Source organism: Gossypium hirsutum, chromosome A09 (genome assembly GCF_007990345.1).
Source record: "Gossypium hirsutum isolate 1008001.06 chromosome A09, Gossypium_hirsutum_v2.1, whole genome shotgun sequence".
NCBI lineage: Eukaryota > Viridiplantae > Streptophyta > Magnoliopsida > Malvales > Malvaceae > Gossypium > Gossypium hirsutum.
Window position 1 is genome coordinate 79,604,730 of NC_053432.1, and position 20,181 is coordinate 79,624,910.

At 31.8% G+C, this 20,181-nt stretch overlaps 2 protein-coding genes and 1 pseudogene across 9 annotated transcripts; 2 read left to right on the forward strand and 1 right to left on the reverse strand.

Annotated features, from left to right (window-relative positions):
* Positions 1-1,783: 1,783 nt before the first annotated feature.
* LOC107896475 (uncharacterized) lies at positions 1,784-5,024 on the forward strand. Of its 6 annotated transcripts, none has more exons than XM_016821657.2 (8): positions 1,784-2,608; positions 2,732-2,888; positions 3,095-3,358; positions 3,916-4,039; positions 4,152-4,288; positions 4,411-4,470; positions 4,561-4,629; positions 4,718-5,024. In XM_016821657.2, exons 3-8 carry the CDS (start codon positions 3,158-3,160, stop codon positions 4,805-4,807), a joined length of 681 nt encoding a protein of 226 aa, XP_016677146.1. In that variant the 5' UTR covers positions 1,784-2,608; positions 2,732-2,888; positions 3,095-3,157; the 3' UTR covers positions 4,808-5,024. The 6 variants fall into 6 exon arrangements, with proteins under 6 accessions (XP_016677146.1, XP_016677148.1, XP_040932972.1 ...); XM_016821659.2 differs by having other exon boundaries at positions 2,732-2,887; positions 3,000-3,358; XM_041077038.1 differs by having other exon boundaries at positions 2,732-2,885.
* A 344-nt stretch (positions 5,025-5,368) lies between these two features.
* Positions 5,369-8,446, reverse strand: LOC107896477 (B3 domain-containing protein At4g02870). 3 transcript variants are annotated; one of them, XM_041077041.1, is made up of 3 exons: positions 7,677-8,440; positions 7,140-7,451; positions 5,369-7,032 (listed from the first exon to the last, which is right to left on the reverse strand). In XM_041077041.1, the coding sequence occupies exon 3, from the start codon at positions 6,252-6,254 to the stop codon at positions 5,469-5,471; it is 786 nt and encodes a 261-aa protein (XP_040932975.1). In that variant the 5' UTR covers positions 6,255-7,032; positions 7,140-7,451; positions 7,677-8,440; the 3' UTR covers positions 5,369-5,468. The 3 variants fall into 3 exon arrangements, with proteins under 3 accessions (XP_040932975.1, XP_040932974.1, XP_040932976.1); XM_041077040.1 differs by having other exon boundaries at positions 7,140-7,503; positions 7,677-8,433; XM_041077042.1 differs by having other exon boundaries at positions 5,369-7,451; positions 7,677-8,446.
* A 6,390-nt stretch (positions 8,447-14,836) lies between these two features.
* On the forward strand, positions 14,837-19,216 carry LOC107896478 (uncharacterized; annotated as a pseudogene).
* Positions 19,217-20,181: the final 965 nt, after the last annotated feature.

The window sequence follows — 20,181 nt, forward strand, 5'->3', positions numbered from 1 at the left end:
TTAAACTCTTTAAAAGAACGTGGTGGGGTTTGATTTAACATGTAAGATTCAGAGGTGGATCTCACACTAGGATATCCCTGCCGTCTAAACAAATTGTTTCTCTTGCCTAGTTCTCACTTCAAACAAACTTGAAAACTTTATTAATGATTAATCAATCCCACGTCACTCAATTAAACTTAACATTTAATTCATCATTCCTTGATTGATATTCGTATTTTTTTATCTTATCTGTTGCTTTTTTTTATTATAATATTTAAAATTATCTATAATTTATTTATAACTATTAAATTGAAGGATATATATTTTAGCGTACTCGAACTGACAATAATACTAATACCAATCGAGTTAAAATTCAATTGACACTATTAATGCATAGTTAAATATATTAAATGAAAGTGAGAATATATATATTATTTTTTTTATTTTTCACTAGTAAATCAAATTTAAAAAAAACAATTATATTCATAAATTATTTAAATGTTAAAATAATTTTTTTTACAAATAATACCTGAATTTTTATATATTAGATGTTGTCAATGTTTTATTTTAAAGTTTATTCATGAAGTAGTAAGAATATTATAGTTTAATATTATTAAATAGGTATTTGAACTTTGTATTATAAAAATGATATAAAAATATAAAAAACAAAAACATTATTAAAATAATAATATTAATTATAATTTAAGAAAGAAATATTTATATAATTTTATTAAATAGGTGTTTGTACGAGCGTATTTGGTAGCATGCAAAACTATTTTCTCAACAAACAAGAAATCACGGGGACCCACAAGATATTATCAGCCCAACCTAGATAACAATGGTCCCCCCCCACCCCACAAATAATACGACGAACCAAAAAAGAAACCCAATTATTACATATATATATCCGGCTCCGCTCAGCTCCTTAGCCGCTAAACAGCCCAGCTTAAAATTGAAAAAGAACCGGGTATCACCGGTTTTATGAAAGAAAACGAAAGGAGCGACTGTCCCTACTACGCCTATTGCCACATGCTACTCCTTTCTATAACCGTTGCCAAAGCATTTTATGGGGGTGTTTGTAATAGTAAAAACTCAGAACATAGTGGGATAAGGTCATATAAAGAAATTTTAATTATTACATTTAAATTTATGTAGAATAATATTACATTTTAAAACCAAAAATTATATAAAAAGTAATGTTGTGTGGGATCAATAAAGAGGAAACATGAAGAAAGATGTTGTGGTGCTGACAAATGTTAGTTCAGTTGTTTAGGTAGAGAGTCGGAGAGTAAAGAAAGAGTGGAGATGGTGGAGGTGATTGGCAGGAGTAATTTAGCTAAGTGTAGGCAAGTGTGTTGGAGAGTCAAATCATTTCTAACCGTTTGAGAAATTATTTATAGATGATGTTTTGTATTGAGTCTTGTTAATTTAGTGGATTTACAATAAAATTATAAGCCATATGGAATTGATATATTTGATGAGACAATAATGTCTACGATAAAATATGTTATATTATTCTTTTAATAAAATTCACGTGAGGATTGATCATCAAAAGAATCACATTTTTAACAAAAAAAAAAAGGAAAAAGCGAAATATTTGAAGGAACGAGTGGCAACTTAATTATGGGAAGCTTATTTGAGTAGCTACCTCTCGCCTGATTAGGTGATTGAGTCACGAAATGAAGTTTCTAATGACCTCTCAATTTGTAACGGCAGAAGTATATTTCTCGTATAACTTTTTGTACTGCCACATGTCCAAGTATGGGGTATAACAAACGAAAAACAAACGTAGTTCCATTGCTTGAATTTTGCCTTTTTTATTATTATGATTTTTAACTTAAAGCAGAGCCATATGACTTACCATTTTTGATGAAATTGATTTCAACTGAACCCTCTCTTTTTCCCCTCAAAGCAGTGCATCACTGCATTCCCAGTTTCTCCCTGTTAATATCGCTTAGCCCCTTTCTTTTTCATCTTACCTATTTTTAGTATTCATAAAATAACATTCATTTCAAAATTCACATCCATTACAAAACCCGAGTTTCTTATTTCTTAACCTGAAACCCCTCCTCTTTCCTCCTACTCTGTTTCCTTTTTCTTCTTAGACTCGTGTCGCATTTTTTTCTCGTGCTCTGCAGGTACACCAGATTTTCTTTTCCTGGGTTTATTCCCTTGTTTTCAATACAAGATTCTTTTCTAACACGATGAAATGTTTTGTAATTCCAAAAAAGCTTCTTTATTCCCGTTGGGTTTTAGCCTCTTTTTTTTGGGTATTGAATTTGAGCAGAAATTTAAAGTGACAAAGACTGCTCTTTTAATGCCAAAATTTTGACCTTTTTCAACTTTATCTCTCAACTAGTTTCCTGGAAAATGCAGCTGTTTTATCTCTCTCTGTCTTATTCTTTAAAACCAATGGATTTTTTTTTTCAAGTATCAGTGTATAGCCATTATTGATTTCTTGTTTTAGAGCTAAATTCCTCATGCGTACCTTATATAGTTAAATGGGTTTTCTTCCCTGTAAACACCTTTTTTATAAAGCTTTTATTTGGGATTCCTTATCTTTCCTTTTGCTGTTAAATTCTCTCAGCAACCAAACATGATTTATTTTCTTCCTTGGCTTTTTGATATGGTACAGTTTAGCTTTTAAAAAGCTCCATTTTCTATTCACGGGTTGTTGATTAAACATTTGTCAGCTTTGATCTTTTCAAGTCCTTAATAATTAGAGTTTTTGATTCAATTCTATTTGTTTCAGGTGATATAAGCATGACTTAAAAAAAGGTTTAGTGATGAATTAGCATCGTCTTCTTCCTTTTTCATTTATTGAAATCAATCCAAGTCCGTGAACCAGTCATTGGATTCTCCATAGCCAAAAAAACTTCGCATTCAACTCATCCCTCAAGCTATTCGTGTTAGTGACCCAATCTCTCTCTCACTCCCCTCGCTTTCATATTAATTACTCTTTATAATAATACCTGGGATTCTCTTTGTACTTTCTTTAAGATTCGTCTTCTTTTTTACAGGGTCATAAACTAAAGCTCAGAAACTTCAATTCAACTACAAAATCCCAAATAAATGTGATGAGTTGTTGATTATCAAAGTCAACTTTTCTTTGCAGATTCTGGGAATTTGGATTCAGGGAGGACTAAGGTAGCTCAGTTTTAACAATTGAACTTAGGGGATGAAAATGTTGCAGCATGAGCTGTGTTCTTCTCGGATTCTGTCGCCGTTCCGGGATGAAATCGTCGGCGACGAAGAGCTTTCGGTTCTTCCAAGACACACCAAAGTTATTGTCACCGGGAACAATAGAACAAAGTCTGTATTGGTCGGTTTGCAAGGCGTCGTCAAGAAGGCGGTCGGCCTCGGTGGTTGGCATTGGCTGGTATTCTCCTTTAACAATTATAATTGATTTAAATGTGTAAAGTTATACACTTGATCTTGCATATTTGATTGATTGATTGTTTGTTTGTTTGTTTATAATCAGTACCTATTAATTAAGGTAAGATTTTCTCATATGGAAACTAAATAAAGCCATGGATTTTTAGGTCTAGGTCTAGAGTTTTATTGGGTTTAGCCAGCAAACTCATCTTATTGTAGTTAATCATTCATGGCTCACATTGATTATGTAAATAGTTGATTTTACTTGTTTTAAACTCAAAGGTTTTTCGAAGATTGAATAGTTGGACCCTGAAAAAGGTTAAAATCCGATGGTTGGACCGATTTTAGATTCGATAGAACGCGTTTGTGATTCATATGGATATCAAATTTTGTTTTCCTAAGGAGTTACTTTTTCCTGTTTGTAAATTGACTGTTATACAGTTTGTTCTATTTGTATTGTGCCTTTTAACTTTGGATTAGCTTTCCTTTTCATCTCTCTATTGTTGAACACTTTTAGTCGAAGATTCATGTTGAATGACACTGGTGCTTGTTGTTCTCAAGGTTTTGAAGAATGGGGTTGAAGTTGCGTTGCAAAGGAATGCATTGAGTGTGCTGGAACACCCTACAGGGAACGAAGTAGATGATGATCATGATTTCGATAACTCAAGCAGTGGCTCGGACATTGGTGAGAATGACCATGGTTTCATAGCAGAAGATAATTTTTAACTAAAAGATTTTCATGTACATTTTAACGTTGTGATCGGACTCCCCCCCCCCTTTTGTTTCACTTTGAACAGCTAGTAGCATTGAGTTCCAACGGCCTGCAAAACCGAGAGTTCGACATATGAAACCATGGGTTCCATCTGCATCCATGAAAGCAACTAATCGTAGTGGTTACAGAGATGTTCAATCCATTATTCATGCACCCCAATCGGTTAGTATCAAACTTTGATGTGTGCATCTAAACCTTTCTCGTATCACACCTTGCTCTTAAATCTGGTGCCCTTGGAAAAAAGAAATCTGTGTAATTTGATCATGTGTTTCTTGATTCTGAAGGTAAATTTGGCAAAACTCGACAACAACTCCTTGAGAAGATATTGCAGGCATTTCAAACTTGTAGGCACTACGAAGTCTAACTGCGATGAATTGTCCTCGATTGAAAAAATTACATTTATCTAATACATGGGGTTCGGTTTTGGTTTGCAGGGTAACATCAATGCTTATTCACCAAGGGAATTAATGCTTAACACTGTCCAGCAGCATTTTGTATCACAGGTATGTTCTATCTTTGATCACAAATACATATAAACACACCACATTTAATACCTCTTTGTCTGAATCTAACATCCTTTCTTCGATACAGCCACCGCTGAATGACATACAGGTGATCTCGGAATTCATCACTTCTGCTAAGAGATTGAAAACCGACGACTCACAGAGTGAGCAACTCTGAATTTACTTCAACATTGTAGTTGAAACATATTTTAGTTCTAATTCTAACCTTAGATTAGATCCAACTAAAAGACTAATAGGGACGAGTTATCGATCGACCAGCTGGATTTCGTCCCCGGATTCTAACCTTGTAATATAGGGCTTGTGCCCTTTGTGCGTATTCTAGTATATCTACTATTCCAACAGTGCACATATATATACATATTATTGCTGCTGAATTCTTTGATATGTTCTGAATTTCTCTTCTGGGTTTCTTAAAAAGAGTAGCACCATGTTAATTCTGGGATTAACTTATTTAGTTGAGATCCTTCAAACAGAGATTTTATTATCTTTAAACTGATTTCAATCATAAAAAGGTTGGATTCACCAACGTACCATGAAACATTAAAACCGTATACATCAAATATAAATTGTTCTTGAAATTGTTTTCTTATTTACACTTTCCATTGTTAAGAGAAATTATTATAGTAGAATCAAATTAGATAATAAAATATTCAAGAAAAATCTAAAATTTAAAAACCAATTTCTACTATAAAATAACAAAATACATTTTAGACTCCTACAATATTTATTTTTCAAATACAAACAAAACAAAAATTAAAAACCTCAATAAAGACAATTTCATCACTCAATTACAAAGATTAAAAAAAAAAAAAACGAAGTTACTCAGAGGGAGCTCTGTTTAGAACAGAAAAGTTGAATCTTGAGTTATGGATGTCCCAATAAAGACCAATTTCATCACCCAATTTCAGATTCCTTCTCTTCCCAAAATCTGAAGTCCAATTTTTTATTAGCACATTGGCCCCCTTGCTCCAACGCTTGAACTTCATGTAATGTTGGGTATTGGTATCACAATCCCAAACGAATACCGGTAATCCTTGTTGAATTTGGGCTAATTGATCGGCATTCCAATGCGGCAAAACATGAGACTCTACTAACTCCGATGGCAATATCAACCTTGACAAGTTCCCGAGATCACTTTTATAAAGCTGCTTCTTGATGCACCATGGATCATCAGGGGCATGATGCCTTCGTTCAATTTCAATCTCGACTCTATTTCTCTTGTTTCTGCCGCTTGGAAATTCTGGGTTCTCAATCGTTTGTCTCTTGTTGAACAATGTCAAAGGAAGCTCTCCATTGATCGTCTTATTCAAGTTGTTCAAGTTATGGTGATAGCTACATTCACCAACTCCAAACGAAAGCGAAAGAGATAACTCTAACGGAACATTATCATTGGTGTAACCTTCCATCAATTCCGAAGAAAAAGCACCGCTACTATTTTCCATATTACATACATCCGATTTCCTTATATCTTGCATTGGAAGTTTTCCTTTTTCAATTGGAGTAATTCCGATGGACATATTATCGATAGAACGAAAAGATTGTAACGATAGCTCGGCATTAGTATACTTCGATTCCAACTGAGAATCTTCGAAAAAGTTAATCATCGTAGGTTCTAATTTTTCGTAATTAATTTCTTGTTTTTCCAAGTCAGTTGATATTGTCGATGCTTGTTATTCTCTGTTAGTTGATATTGTTAATGCAGACGAAAGAGACAACTCTAATGAAATATTACTATCTTCAGAATCTGGGTTTTTTTCTTTGGCTCTATTGGTGCCGTCCACATCCATGGAATTCAGAAAAATGAAGGATTTGTCGTCTTCCATGGATGAAACAGCCAAGCACCGAACAATGAAGGGTTTGCTGAAACCCTTGTTTAATAAGAAATTTGTAAAAAATAAAACAAATAAAAAAAACTCTCTCCTCAATCGCAACTTTAAAATCTAAACACTTTACCTCTCATTCTCACTTTCTTGAAAAGATAACGAGTTTATATAAATAAATAAGATGGAGTCTTTTTCCTAATAGGAAAGTAATTTGACCTCCAAGTTATAGAGTTGCCACTGACTAACGAAACTACTATTTCACGTATGAAATTTTTTATTAATTATTATAATTAATTCTAAATAATAATAAATTAAGTTTGCAACGATAGAAAACACAGATTTAGATATTCATTCCAACGTCTTTAAATATGCTTCAGATTTTTGGATTTTTTTTTTAAACTTTATGTCGCTCTAAGATTTTTGGAAGAAAATTGCAATCTTGGTTTCTTCCCCTTTATTTACATACAACCTTAAATGACATCACAATATGCTTACTTTCAAACAACCCTTTTAACGCTTCCTAGATCCTCCGTGCTGATGCAACATTTGATCCTTAATACTGCAATAAACAATTATCTTAACTTTGTTAATCCAAAATATGATTCTTACGCTCATGTATCTCGGGTTGGCTCAAACCTTAATAATATGGAGTAAAATGAATCTTACTTTGGATTTTATAATGAGTAAGAGAAGCCGGAGTGGTGGATGATTGAACTGAATGGCAATCCAAATTGAGAGTTGCTTAATGCATCAAGTCCATCTCGCCATGGACACCTAAATTGGATTACAACAACATTATCCTTTGATGCAACACATTCAATCTCCAACTCTGCTTCACCAATGTCAGAGGCTTTCCTTTTATTCACGTATTTTTTCTTTCGGCTGGTGATGTTTTTGTTACTGCCGTAGTTGTCCGATGTTCGCTCGACACCATCCCGAGGTTGTCTTTTTGTTCTTGTCTCAAGCTCCATTAATTCACTGCAAGTTACCAACTCTTCAACCCTTCTCTCCAGGTATTTTATTGTATCATCTAGTATAGAAACTTTATCAGCGTTCATAAAGAAAGCCAGTGAATTAAGAAACGCTACACTGCTCAGACAATTATGTTCAACACATTCAGTGACATGGATATCGAACCAAAGACCTCCGAACACACAGAAAAACTCTATGAGTAACTACTACAGGGAATGGAAGTTTAATTACCTTGTTGTTTGAAGGTACCAGTGTTTTGAGAATCATGAATCGTTGGTTTAGTTTTTCCCTTCGTTTCCTCTCTGATAACACATGGTTTCCGCAAATTTTGTCAGCCTTGGGCCTTGGAGCATCATTTTTAACACCATTTTTAGCTGTAGATTCAAGTAACCCTTTTATCATGCATCATTTGAACTTCAAACAATATCTTTTTCAATAACTTCTGAAGGGTGGCTTGGTTTCTTCTTTTCCAAGGCTTGTAGTCGGCTTACCACTCACGTTCCTTCAGTGTTTGCAGCGGAGGCAATGGCTGTTGTTCAGTGGTTGCATTTCGCTTCTGAAATGGGATGCTTGGGCAGTCATCCGTAAGCTAAACACTAACTCGGAGGATCTATCGGGGATTAGTACCTTTATCTGGGAAGCCACGGAGCTTTCTAAGTGTATTTTGGCGTGTCATTCACATACCTCTACCGTCCCTTCTTATGCCGTTGAATGGTTGGGTTCTGGAAGGCAAAGAGAACGAGAGCCTGACTGCGAGGCTTTGGGGACCTTCGAATCACTGGAGCGGATGCTAGTGGGGGACATCTGGGCAGCATGGAGTAGTGCTCCGGGGAACTGTAACCAACGAGGAAAAAGAATTTTCTGGACAGTGGAGTGGGTGACAGTTCATTTCTTTGACTGCATAGTGTTTAGGTTTCCTTTTTGTTTTATTTTTCTTTTTCAGTTTTAAAGGCCTTTTTCTGTTAGGCCTTGTTTTGTTATGATTTTTCAACACCTGTTGCGATTATTTTTATTTTATTAAATCCAATCACATTGTTCCAAAAAAAATTAGGTTAAGTGTTACATCGGATCAAAGTTGTGACTTCGGAAGTATCGAATTTATGGCAATAAAATTAAAAATTTTGTTTAAGGAAGGTTCATGTTAAATATATTGTCTTGAAATGTTTAAATTAAATTATTAATTTTCAAAACACTATTTAATCAAATGCTAAAAAGGCTTGAATAAAATCTTTTAATTATGTAGAGAGGTTAAAGAGACATTTACCCATTTAACCAAGAGCTGCCTGCCTAGTGCTTTCCTCCTGCGACCTGAGGTGATGACATGTTATAATAAGTTTAATCTATTTTACTATTTGCATGAGAGTAAAAAAAATATTTTTTCCCCATGAAGTCGGCTTGCAGTGGTTTTAAATCATTTCACACCTCACAACATGGGGATTTATTGAGGATTATACAGAAAAAGGCAAAACTAATTACTATGTTTAGAAGAAATATTTTGCTAATTTCCTATGAAACATTGGAATTTATTCTAACATATTAATTACATTTGGGACAAAAATGTAACAATTTCATCCTAAATTTCTTGGCACTGTCAATAATATTACAATCTTGACTCTGGATGAAATTTAGCGAAACAAATTAATTTGATGGTCGAAAATAAAATTCTCACCAATAAACTTAAATTTCCCAAACTGTAATTTTCCTTTGAGGAGAAATGTTTGACTAAATTAGCGCCTTTAATTTCAGTTGTCAAGCCATTTACGCGAAACATGCATAACACAGGAGCAGCATTCTATTCGCGTTACTATAAAACTACAACATACGCCACACGTTTGGTCCATATATACATGTGACACACGCGAATGCGTGTGATAAAATAATATAAAACATGAATCTGATTTTTGGTTTATTAGTTAGGATAAATTCTGATGTTAGCCCCTATACTTTGAGAAAGTTGTGACTTTGATCCCTGTACTTTAATTTGATCGATCTCAATCCCTTTATTTTTTTGAATTGATTTATTTTAGTCTCTTTACTTTTCAGATTTTGAAATTTTAATCTTGATCCATTACTAGTAGCTAAATTTGTTTGATTAATTTAATTACTAGTCATGTATTATGCTTATAGTTGTAGATTTAGCCCATATTCTCTAATTGGATCATTCTAAGTTGGTATACTTTTCGAATTTTGAAATTCCAATCTTGACGCAAAAAACCATCATTAATCCATTAACTGAATTTTTAGTGAATAATAGGTGAAAATAACATTACACATATATAATATGTTTATCTCATCAGATTTTGAAAATAGCAGAACTTAACTGAATGAATTTAACAATAATTGTTTGGTGAGGACTGAATTTTTAAAATATAAAAAATTCATAGATAAAAAATGACCGAATTAAAGTATAAAAGCTAAATCCACAAAATTTGTAAACCATTGGGACTAATGATAGAATTTAACCTATTAATTATTTGTATCAATAGATATAAAATGTTTAATGGTAGTAGCATCCACTTCTTTTTCTAGATGAGTAATGTTTAAGGCCTTGCTAAATCTAGTTTGTCCATCAAGGCCTATAATTTAACTTCAACATTTGTTACTCTTCAGATATGTCAATACGTTTCAATTGTCCAATCCTTAGAATGGTTTCTTATGAGAGTCCTAACATCCACTCTATCAAGATTTCCCAAAGATCCACTGGTATTAAATTTAAACCAATTCATCGATGGTGGTTTCCAATACATAAAAATAAATTAAGGTAAATGTTATTTATTGTCGGACAACTAGTGAAAAATTCTACCGCCATAAAAGAAGCTCTTTCAGGAAGACATTCTTTTAGATAATTATGTCCAAATACTATAGGGTGAAAGCAATTAACACATTTTGAGGGATTTTTGGCCTTATAGACCAAACTTTGGTAGAGAGATTATCGATAATAGGATTTTTAGCATTTACAAAGGTTGTTAACTCTAGAAACTATAAAAATATAGATATTGATAGTTTATGTGCCGCATTAAACATTTTCAAAGTATAAGTATCACATTGGACATTTTATGAAAGTATACATATCAAATAATACATGAATTTATATTTCATGTATCATATTAGACATTTTCAAAAAATAAATACCATATTAAATATTTTATAAAAGTACAAGTACCAAATGAATTCTTAACTAGTAAAAGGGAAAGAACCTTTTGGATTAATTTAACTTTTGTTTATAATTTTTCAAAATTATAAACAAAGATAAGTTTCATAATTAACAAAATATAATATATAAATTATAACATTAGTATATAATTTAAAATAAAGTTTTAAAAAATATTGATTAATTAAATTTTAATTTCACTTTCACTTTCAATTAGATTAAATTTACTAACAAATAATTAAAATTAAGAGACCCTGTTCAACTGGGTGACAAATACTGGTATCTATAAAACTTTCTTTATCACTTGGTTTAGATTCAAAATTAATTGAAAACTTTGAATTTAATAATTTATTTTCCTTCATTATTCATAGCATTTGTTTTTTATTTTTTTAAGATGGATTACATTGCATGCCGTGATGTAGTTGATGCAAGACTAATTCAGAACGAGTTATGGGAGATTCCAAAATATCCCATAAATTATTTTTATTATAAACGTGGAAATATTTTGAAATCTCTTCCCTTTGTTTTCGATGATGATGATGATGATGATGAAGAAGAAGAAGAAGATGAAGATCTAGATTATAAAGCATTGACTGATGGTGAAAGGGATGATGAACCTTCGATGGATAAGGTGAAAATAAGTGCTGACGATGGAGGCTGCGATTCACCTGGTTTGTTTGCGAGAGTTATTGGTTGGAGCAAGGATACCCTGCTCGGCTGTTTGTGTTTAAACTAAATTAGAGTTGCCTCTTGCATTGGATTTTAAGGTGACTAATTATTTTCTTTACATTATTAGCCTTTTCTTTTTCTTCCTATTTTTCTAATAGTTCGTGTCTTTCTAATAGTTCCTATTTTATTAATTTATTTATATAAATGGTTGAATGCTTACTAAGACTACATGCATTACTAAAATCACTAAAGACTATTTTTAAAATCACGAGCAAAAATAAATGTAGTACATGTATTATTAAAACTAAAAAATATGTTAGAGAAAGAGACAAATTTTAAAAAATGAAGACTTATATAATTTAAATTTTTTTAATAAGATAAATTAAAAATTAGTTATATGATTTAATTAATTATTTTATATCATTTAATATTTATTCAACAAGATAATTGAAAAAGAAATGTAATTATTAATAATTACCTCATTAATTCTCGAAATATGTTTGGGTAGAGGAAAGTGTTCGTTAAAGAATTGGAACAAGCAACTGGTTAATTAAACATGTCATATTAATTACAAGTAATTAAGTCCAAATTCAATTACTAGATTTTTTTAGTTATAATTAAAAATTTTGAAAATAAATGAAATACGTGGTTCTCGTAGTTAAAAACAAAGCAAAAAAAACAGGTAAAAGTATTAACAGTTTTGGTAACGAGGAAAGTAATAACAAAGTGTTTAAGCATCCGGTTTTATGGAGACGAGAAGTGAAATTATTGTGGGCATGGGGTCCACTCCTTTGAGCTTCAGGTCCTTAAATTGGGCCGAAATCTTCTTTAGCATGGGCTCTACTCATTTGGGCTTCAAGTTCTTAAATTGGGCTGAAATCTTCTTCATTGAAATAAAAAAAATGTATTTTGGCTTATTTTAAATTTTAAAACTTATTTTAGATTTATAACACAATTTTTATTTTGGTTTTATAATTTTATCTCCACCAACGTTATATTTTAACTATGTGAAAAATAAATATATCTTTAAAATAATAAAAAAATTATACCAATAAATGTTGGGTTTAGTAACAAAATACATTATTACTTAAGTGGTTTAGGGTTAGAGTGATAAGTAGTTTAGTTTTTTTTTTATAATTTATAATTTATTTAACCAATATCACGACTTCCCTGTCTGTAAGTAATTTTACTAAAACTATATTATGATATGTTCATTTGGTGGAAAAAGTTATGTCTGAAATATATTTATTATATAAATTAAATAAAATTTTAATTAAAATGATAAAATTAAAATTTTAATAATTTTGGTTTTTTAAATATTTGTGTGGTTATATGGATGGAATTGATATAAAGAAGTAGCGTACTCTTGTAATAATATTTATTATTTTTTAAATAAAAATACAATTAAAATTATCGTGTGATATCAATTTAATTATACATTTTAAAATTATTATTTTTAAACTAAATAATATCTAAATAATTTAGAATATCTTAATCAAATATTTTAATTTGCTGCAATGAAAGTCCCTGCAGCGTCACGTGATACAGCTCCAAATTCCCTTTAACACACCCCAATTATTTCTGCGACTATCTACATTCAATTTGAAATCCGCACGTGATTCTCTAGTAATATTTTATATTTTATATAACATAATATCATAGTAAAATATTCCAAATATTCATTGCCTTGTGTTGTTGCTTTGAGATTGTTGGTTCGGCGGTCCCACGTCATTAAAATTTGAAAGCAGATACCTCACATGCCTTATTAAATATGTTGGGCAACGGTGGACGCAGAGGTGGGCCAGCCTAGTTAATCCTTCTTTCACTGATTAGAAGCTTGGACGGAGCAGCACATTTTGAAAACGCTTCGAGTTGGGTCTTTCCTGGTGCTTTCTGGTGAGAATTCGAAGAGGTGATCTGGTATGCAGAGGAACCGTCGGTTTTGTGGTTCCTGGTTTTTTGACTTTTGCTGGTTTTAGCTTTCTAGTTTTCATTTTGTTTTTTACCCATTTTTGATGGCCTTGAAATTTGGGCAGACTATTTCTTTTATTTCATTTCACTTTAATTTAATAAAGCATACCAGAAGATATTAAAATATATATATATATATATGTAGGTTGTTGGATCAACTGTCCCCCACCTCTTTGAATTTTTTCGAAGATAAACGAAACTTCCCATGTGGTTTTCGTTTTGATAAATTCATCTCTCAATTACAAATTATTTTAAAACTGTTAATTTTATCTGTATATAATAATTAATAAAAATTATTGTATCTGTCCTGTTCTTATCTATATTATTTTTTGGATAAATTGAGATAAATTAATAGTGCGAGAAATCAAAGGCATTTGAAGCATGTGAATCATGGCTACCAGTAATTAATTTTGAATCATGGCTAAGAGAAAGGATTAGATGAAGAAGATCACTAAGAATGATGAAAAAGTTTAGAGAGAAATAAGGAGAAATAAAAGCACTAAAAAATTAATAATTTAAAAAAATATTGTTGATATTAATTTTTATCATAATATTTTATTTTATTGTTAAATATAATTAGTTTAAATTTATACAAAATATGTATTAATAAAATAAATAATATTTATCTAGTTTAAGAGTAATAATATCATTTTATATTCATTCTTTACCTATTCTCAACATTATTTCATCTAGCCAAACAATGTATCACTACTACTATTAATTCTTTCCATTCAATTAACGAAATTAAGTTTTAATAGCTATTACATTCCAATTATATTTTTATTTTAATGAATCAAATGTGCCGTAAATATTAGTTGATTTATTTCACATATTTTTAATTTTTAAAAAATGTTTCTGAAAGAATATTAAAAAAATTAGAGTTTTTAATATTTGTATGATCTCACAAAAATAATATTCTTTCAAATGATAATATTAAGGTAAATATATGATACTGCAAATTATACTGTTCAAATGCAATTAGTATAATTTGAGCAAAAGATCTTGGACCACAAAAATGAATGATTACTTGAAGAGATAGGATAATTCACTGTTATTCAATTTCATAATGAAAACATGATTGAGTTGAATATAATGAAATTAAAGTTGACATTGATTAAAGTATATATAGGCTCCAAACACATGTATTTAGAGATGGGTTATTTATTATTTGGTACGCGATTGAGAATACTTACATTTTATCATTCCGTATTGCCAACATTTTGTTTATTTTGACTAATTTATTATTGTTTAGTGTAAATAGTGATTTAATTTATGTACGAGAGTTAAAGTTATAATTTGATGAGATAAATGTACGAAATAGAGAGAGAATATATAATTTGGTGAGTGAGTTAACTTAACTCATCTCTTAAATTAAAAATTGATAATAAATTACTTTCTTAATAAGATGTCATAAATGAAAGAAATTTTCAAATTTTGTAATTTATATGTATCCATATCATATTTAAACAAATATTTTTAAAGATTTGACTGCTTGAAAATATTTTATTACAAAATGACTAACAAAATTAGGAAAATATTATTTTACATTAATTTTGTTTACTACCATGGACCAGCAGCATATGGTAGGTACAAAGGCAAAGAAAGGGACACAACACAACGCAGTCTCCATTTTTAAAACCCGGCTTAAACCCTATTATTCTCGGGAAGCAAGCATTTCTCCCATTCTATTCTCTCGAGAAAATGATTCACTCCGGTCAAGTGTCACTCTTTCTCTCTCGTAATCTACCACATTCACTGAGGTCTAACCCTCTGCAGATTCGTATCTATCTCTGTTTACCGCTTTACTGGTTAAAATTTTGTATTTTTTTATTCTAATAGAAGATTTCCAATCATCTCAGGGATGTTGTACAGTTATTCAGCTTGTTCAGTAATTCAATGTCGAATCGTTTTGTTTGCTCAAATTACCGGAAATAGAAGATCGGGATCAATTTTCTGGTAAGTTTGTTTTTAATGTACTTTTTCTTTATTGCTTCTTAATGTTTACCGTTTTCTTTTTTATCCCTATTTTGTGAAGATTTATTGAGTGAAATCGTTTTTATTAATTTACATTTTGTCCATTGTTCAGATCTGGTAAATTGATTAACTAATAGGCAAGGCTATAGTTCATTAGCAGCTGAAATTAATTTGTTAGCTTAAAGTTTGCATTTAGTCAGTCCTCGTAATATAGTTAAAAGTGTAAATTTAGTATGAAATACTATCCAAAGGTTGAGATTGACATTTGAAATTTGACTGTGCAGACTTATAGATCGAGCTAAAGGTGCAAAATAATTGCTTCCATTGAGAACAAACTCTTTGTTAGATTTCAACTCATAGTCAAATTTCAGACGTCAATGTCCACATTTAGACGGTTTTTAATTAAAAGTGTTCATTTTTACTTGTTTGTACCAATATCATACATGCAAGAATAAATTACTCAGTTCAATGATGTAGGGACTGAATTGCTTCTCACTATAGTACAAATATTGCTTAGATGCTTCAATCGATATGTTTCTTTTGTTAGTTTATGTCTGATGATGCGTTTTCTCAATCAACTTTGCAGTTACTTTGTATGTGAGATACTGTTGTGATAACTGCTTCTCGAGGTATTCTTGAAAGATACTGAGAAAATGTCTACCTCTAAAAAGTCATATAGAAATAGTCAACCTTCACTCAAGTACAGGTTGAGCGCAGCTGAGGGGGCTTTCTTTGAGATTGGTGAGCTTGTTCCTGAAGAATATACCCCTTCCCTGTCTGATACAAATAGGAAAACCCGAATAAAAGCTGATGCCAAGCAAACTCAAATACTGAGCACTGCTGAGTTGATCTCATCATTAAACCAGATATGGAACTATGCAAGCTCTATTGCTATCCCTCAACAACAGACAAATCTGGAAAGAGCCCGTCTTGTCTCTCAAAAAGAGGATATATTGGTCAATTTGGGGTCGGAAGAAAATGGCTCAGGATCTATTTCAGCTGGTAGTAAATACTTTTGCATTGATTTGAGGCAGTTGTCATCTCTCAGGAAGCCAAACTTCGATATTGTCAAAATAACCAAGAAAATGTCCATGTTTGAATCTTCTAATGGAAATATTAACCCATTATTTTACCAGGGGCTTTTTTGCGGTGGCTCTGACTTCTCCAATGCGGATTGGAAAGGAAAGGGGCTTGCGGCTGTTGGATTTTCCTATGAATTTGAAAATATCTACAAATGGATGAGAAAGATGATTCCTGCTGGCCTTCAGCATTTTTTAAAATTCCCAAAGATTGAGAATAAGAAAATTGGTAAATATAGCATTGCTGCAAGTAGTGATATAGGGAACTGCATTTCAGCAGATAGAACTAGTCTGACAGATAACTTACCCACTGAAAATGCTGAGTGTTATTCTCATTGCATCGAATCTAAAGATCTGTCCATATCTCAAGATATGAAACCGGTTTTGAATACAGGAGGAACCACCTCTCTTTGCTCAGATTATTTCCTCATTGATGCTCAAGAAACCAAGGCAGATTGTAGTGTTTCGAGGACACCAGATTCCAATCTTTGTGCAGATTCTCATATAAACTCTTTAGCTTCCCATTATAGTGCATTCAAAGAGTGGCAACCTCTTAGTGATGGTAGTGAGTACCATGAAAATCAACGAAAACAATTGGAAGTACTTTCCACAAATGATGGTCGAATGGAAAGTCACTTAACTGCAATTGCAAGTGAAAAACCTCAATATGCTCTTGCTAAACAAGAGCATGCTTTTGCAGGGGCTTTTGCTGGAATATTTGTTAGCCTATGCCTACATCCAATTGATACAGTTAAGACAGTCATTCAGTCTTGTCATGCAGAGCAGAAGTCAATATTTTATATCGGAAGATCAATAATTTCTGAAAGAGGTATATTCTTTCTATAGAACAGATGGTGACTGAGACTGACTGCTCACATTTTATTCTGATCAATACTTGACTTGCCTGCTTTCTGCATTTTAATTATTTGATACTTACAGGCTTCACTGGATTATATAGTGGCATTGCTAGCAATATTGCATCTTCAGCTCCAATATCTGCCCTTTATACTTTCTCGTATGAATCAGTCAAAGGGGCTTTGCTTCCTCTTCTCCCTAAGGTAACTTGCATCTTTCACTGTGATATGGTGTGGATCACATAACCTGACACACTGAGTTGCAGCTGTTTAGTAACTGCCTGTCAACTAGGAACTCACTAACTTCTTAAGTCTGACTCTAGCTCACCTGTTTTTCTTCTTTCTTGCAGGAGTATCATTCTTTAGCTCATTGCATGGCTGGTGGTTGTGCAAGCGTTGCTACTTCTTTTATTTTTACACCTAGTGAGCGTATAAAGCAGCAGATGCAAGTTGGTGCACACTATCAAAACTGCTGGTATACCTTCAAGTTCTTGTACTATATTCAAGATCAGAAGATTAATATTTTTAACATGCATATGTTTGTTTCTGTACATTATATTTTCATCAAACAAGTTCTTGATCTCTTTGGTTGCTATCAATTTTTCTTCTGGTGCGGTTCATATATTTGTCTCTCAATAATACCCCAAATCTGTTTCTGCAGGAATGCCTTGGTTGAGATTATCAGAAAGGGGGGTCTGCCTTTACACTGGGTGGGGGGCTGTACTCTGCAGGAATATTCCAAATTCAATTATCAAGGTTCTGTCTTTTTTCATTCTTAGTTTAATTGTGGTCTATGCCATGTAACCTTCTAAACCGGGAATAAAGAAAGGGCTCTCTCATGAAGTGGGATGTTGCAAGTTTCTGGAGGGAGTGAATGGTTAACATAACAAAGATTAAACTTCATGAAGTACAGTTTTGGTTGCAATTTCTCCCATAGGGCCGACCGTCCTAACTCTCTCCTCTTTACTATCCATAACTCCTTTGGCGTGTAACTTATGATGACATCATTGCTTATATGTGCAGTTCTACACATACGAAAGCTTGAAGCAAGTCATGTTGACATCACTGCAATCACCTACTCAACTGAACACATTACAGACTGTTTGTCTCTGACATCCTCCTTTTTTTAAATAACCTTGATTTTTTGGCAATTCAATCTTAGTATTTTTGGCTTCAACCTTCCAGAATTGCACTTACGTCAGAGGTAATGATATGATCTTCTTACTGTGCAGCTAGTTTGTGGTGCCCTATCTGGTTCAACTGCGGCTTTCTTTACAACTCCCTTTGATGTGGTGAAGACAAGATTACAGACACAGGTCTGCGATCTCTTTGTATTATTTCATTCCCTGTTTTTGTCTGTTCACGAAAAGTCTGCCAAATATTCTTACCAACAGGCTTAAAGGCTGTACTTTCCACGTTTGCATACAGTTCTACGCTTGCAAGAATGTTTACTTGGGTCTCAGTTTTTTCTCAAGAGGACACTATCAATATTGGACATAAATTTAAAGTGCGTAGGTTTCTATACGGTGTAATCTTTCTCTGGATAAAACCTTATAGTATGCTTAGAATCGAAGAAGTGTATGGCCTGCGGGTTTTGGTCTTTTGAGGCATCTATACACATTAACATGATTAGATCGTATCAGACTCTTCATCGCAATTACCATCATCATCACCGGCAAGAACGTCATCATCGCCATCAAGGTTGCACAGTTGCCATTCATAATAGTTAGAAAAGCAAATACATGAAAGCATTGTTAGCAAGCTGATGAATGACACATGCAGCATTTAAAGCATGTTCATTAACTATTTTTTGGTTGCGGAGACCTTTCTAAGGAAATCTGTGATCAAATAATGACGGAAAACTGATTGAAGGCAGAGGCTGAAATATAAGCCGACAGTTTCCCATGTTGCCATTTATGTTTGAAGTTTCTGTTGTGCTAATAAAAGTTGCTAAATCAGGGTTGACTGAATAATGACCATTGGTTAGCCTTATGTTAGATGTCGACATGTTTTTCAGAGATTAACGTGTATATATTTCTGAATTATTTATGTTAATTGTTTATTTTTCTGAAAGATCTATTTTCCACATTGTATTTGAAACATTTGGAGAAAATATGGATATGATCTTTCAAAGGGGTGCAATTTCCAATGCAAATTTAATAATCATTTACAAACATGAGTCTGTAATTTATAAATTGATTTTTCACGTGATAATTAATATATGACAAAAGCGAATATCCGGAAAAAAATATTTTTAAGATTTGCGAGATATAAAGAATAAATTCTTCACTTAGATTTCATCTAACATGATTGTTGAACAATAATATATAAATCTTTTTGTTCTTATTGAAAATCATTCTTGATTGTTTTTTTTTTAAAAAAAAAAACCTCTCAACTTAAACTCACGAAAACACTTGTAAAAAAAAAGAGCTTTTTTTTTGTCATATTATATACAAATATATTTTACCATAAATATTAAAAATTTGATGATAAAAATATTATATTTAAATTTCAAAATTTCTTTTGCACAAATGAAATGAAAGCGTGTAATAGTTAAATATAAGCTCGGAAAAGATTGTTATATTTAAGTGTCTTCAATTTTTTGGGTAAAAATTATATTGTATTATTTTGATTATACTACATATTTACATCTGCTAATTTGTGTATAATATGAAAAACTCATTTTTGAATTTTTGTGAAAAATGTTGTTTTTTCCTTGTGTTTTTATAATTTTAGGTTGTTTTTTTAGTCAATAAATTTAATCATTCTATGAGTGAATTACGACGACAAATAATTATTCTATCGCAACAAGCATAAACGGAGATAAAAAATTTTAAAATTGTCAATTTTATAATAACTTTCGTCAAGAAAAAAATTATCTTTATTATTTGAATAAGACAATTTAAAACATATTTGAAAAGAAAATATTTAAAGAATGAAAACGAAAACTTGGGAAAAAGATACCATTTGATTGGTTTGAGGTACCTCATTTCTGTCTTTTCTTTTAAACTTAACCGTCATACTTACTACACGTTTAA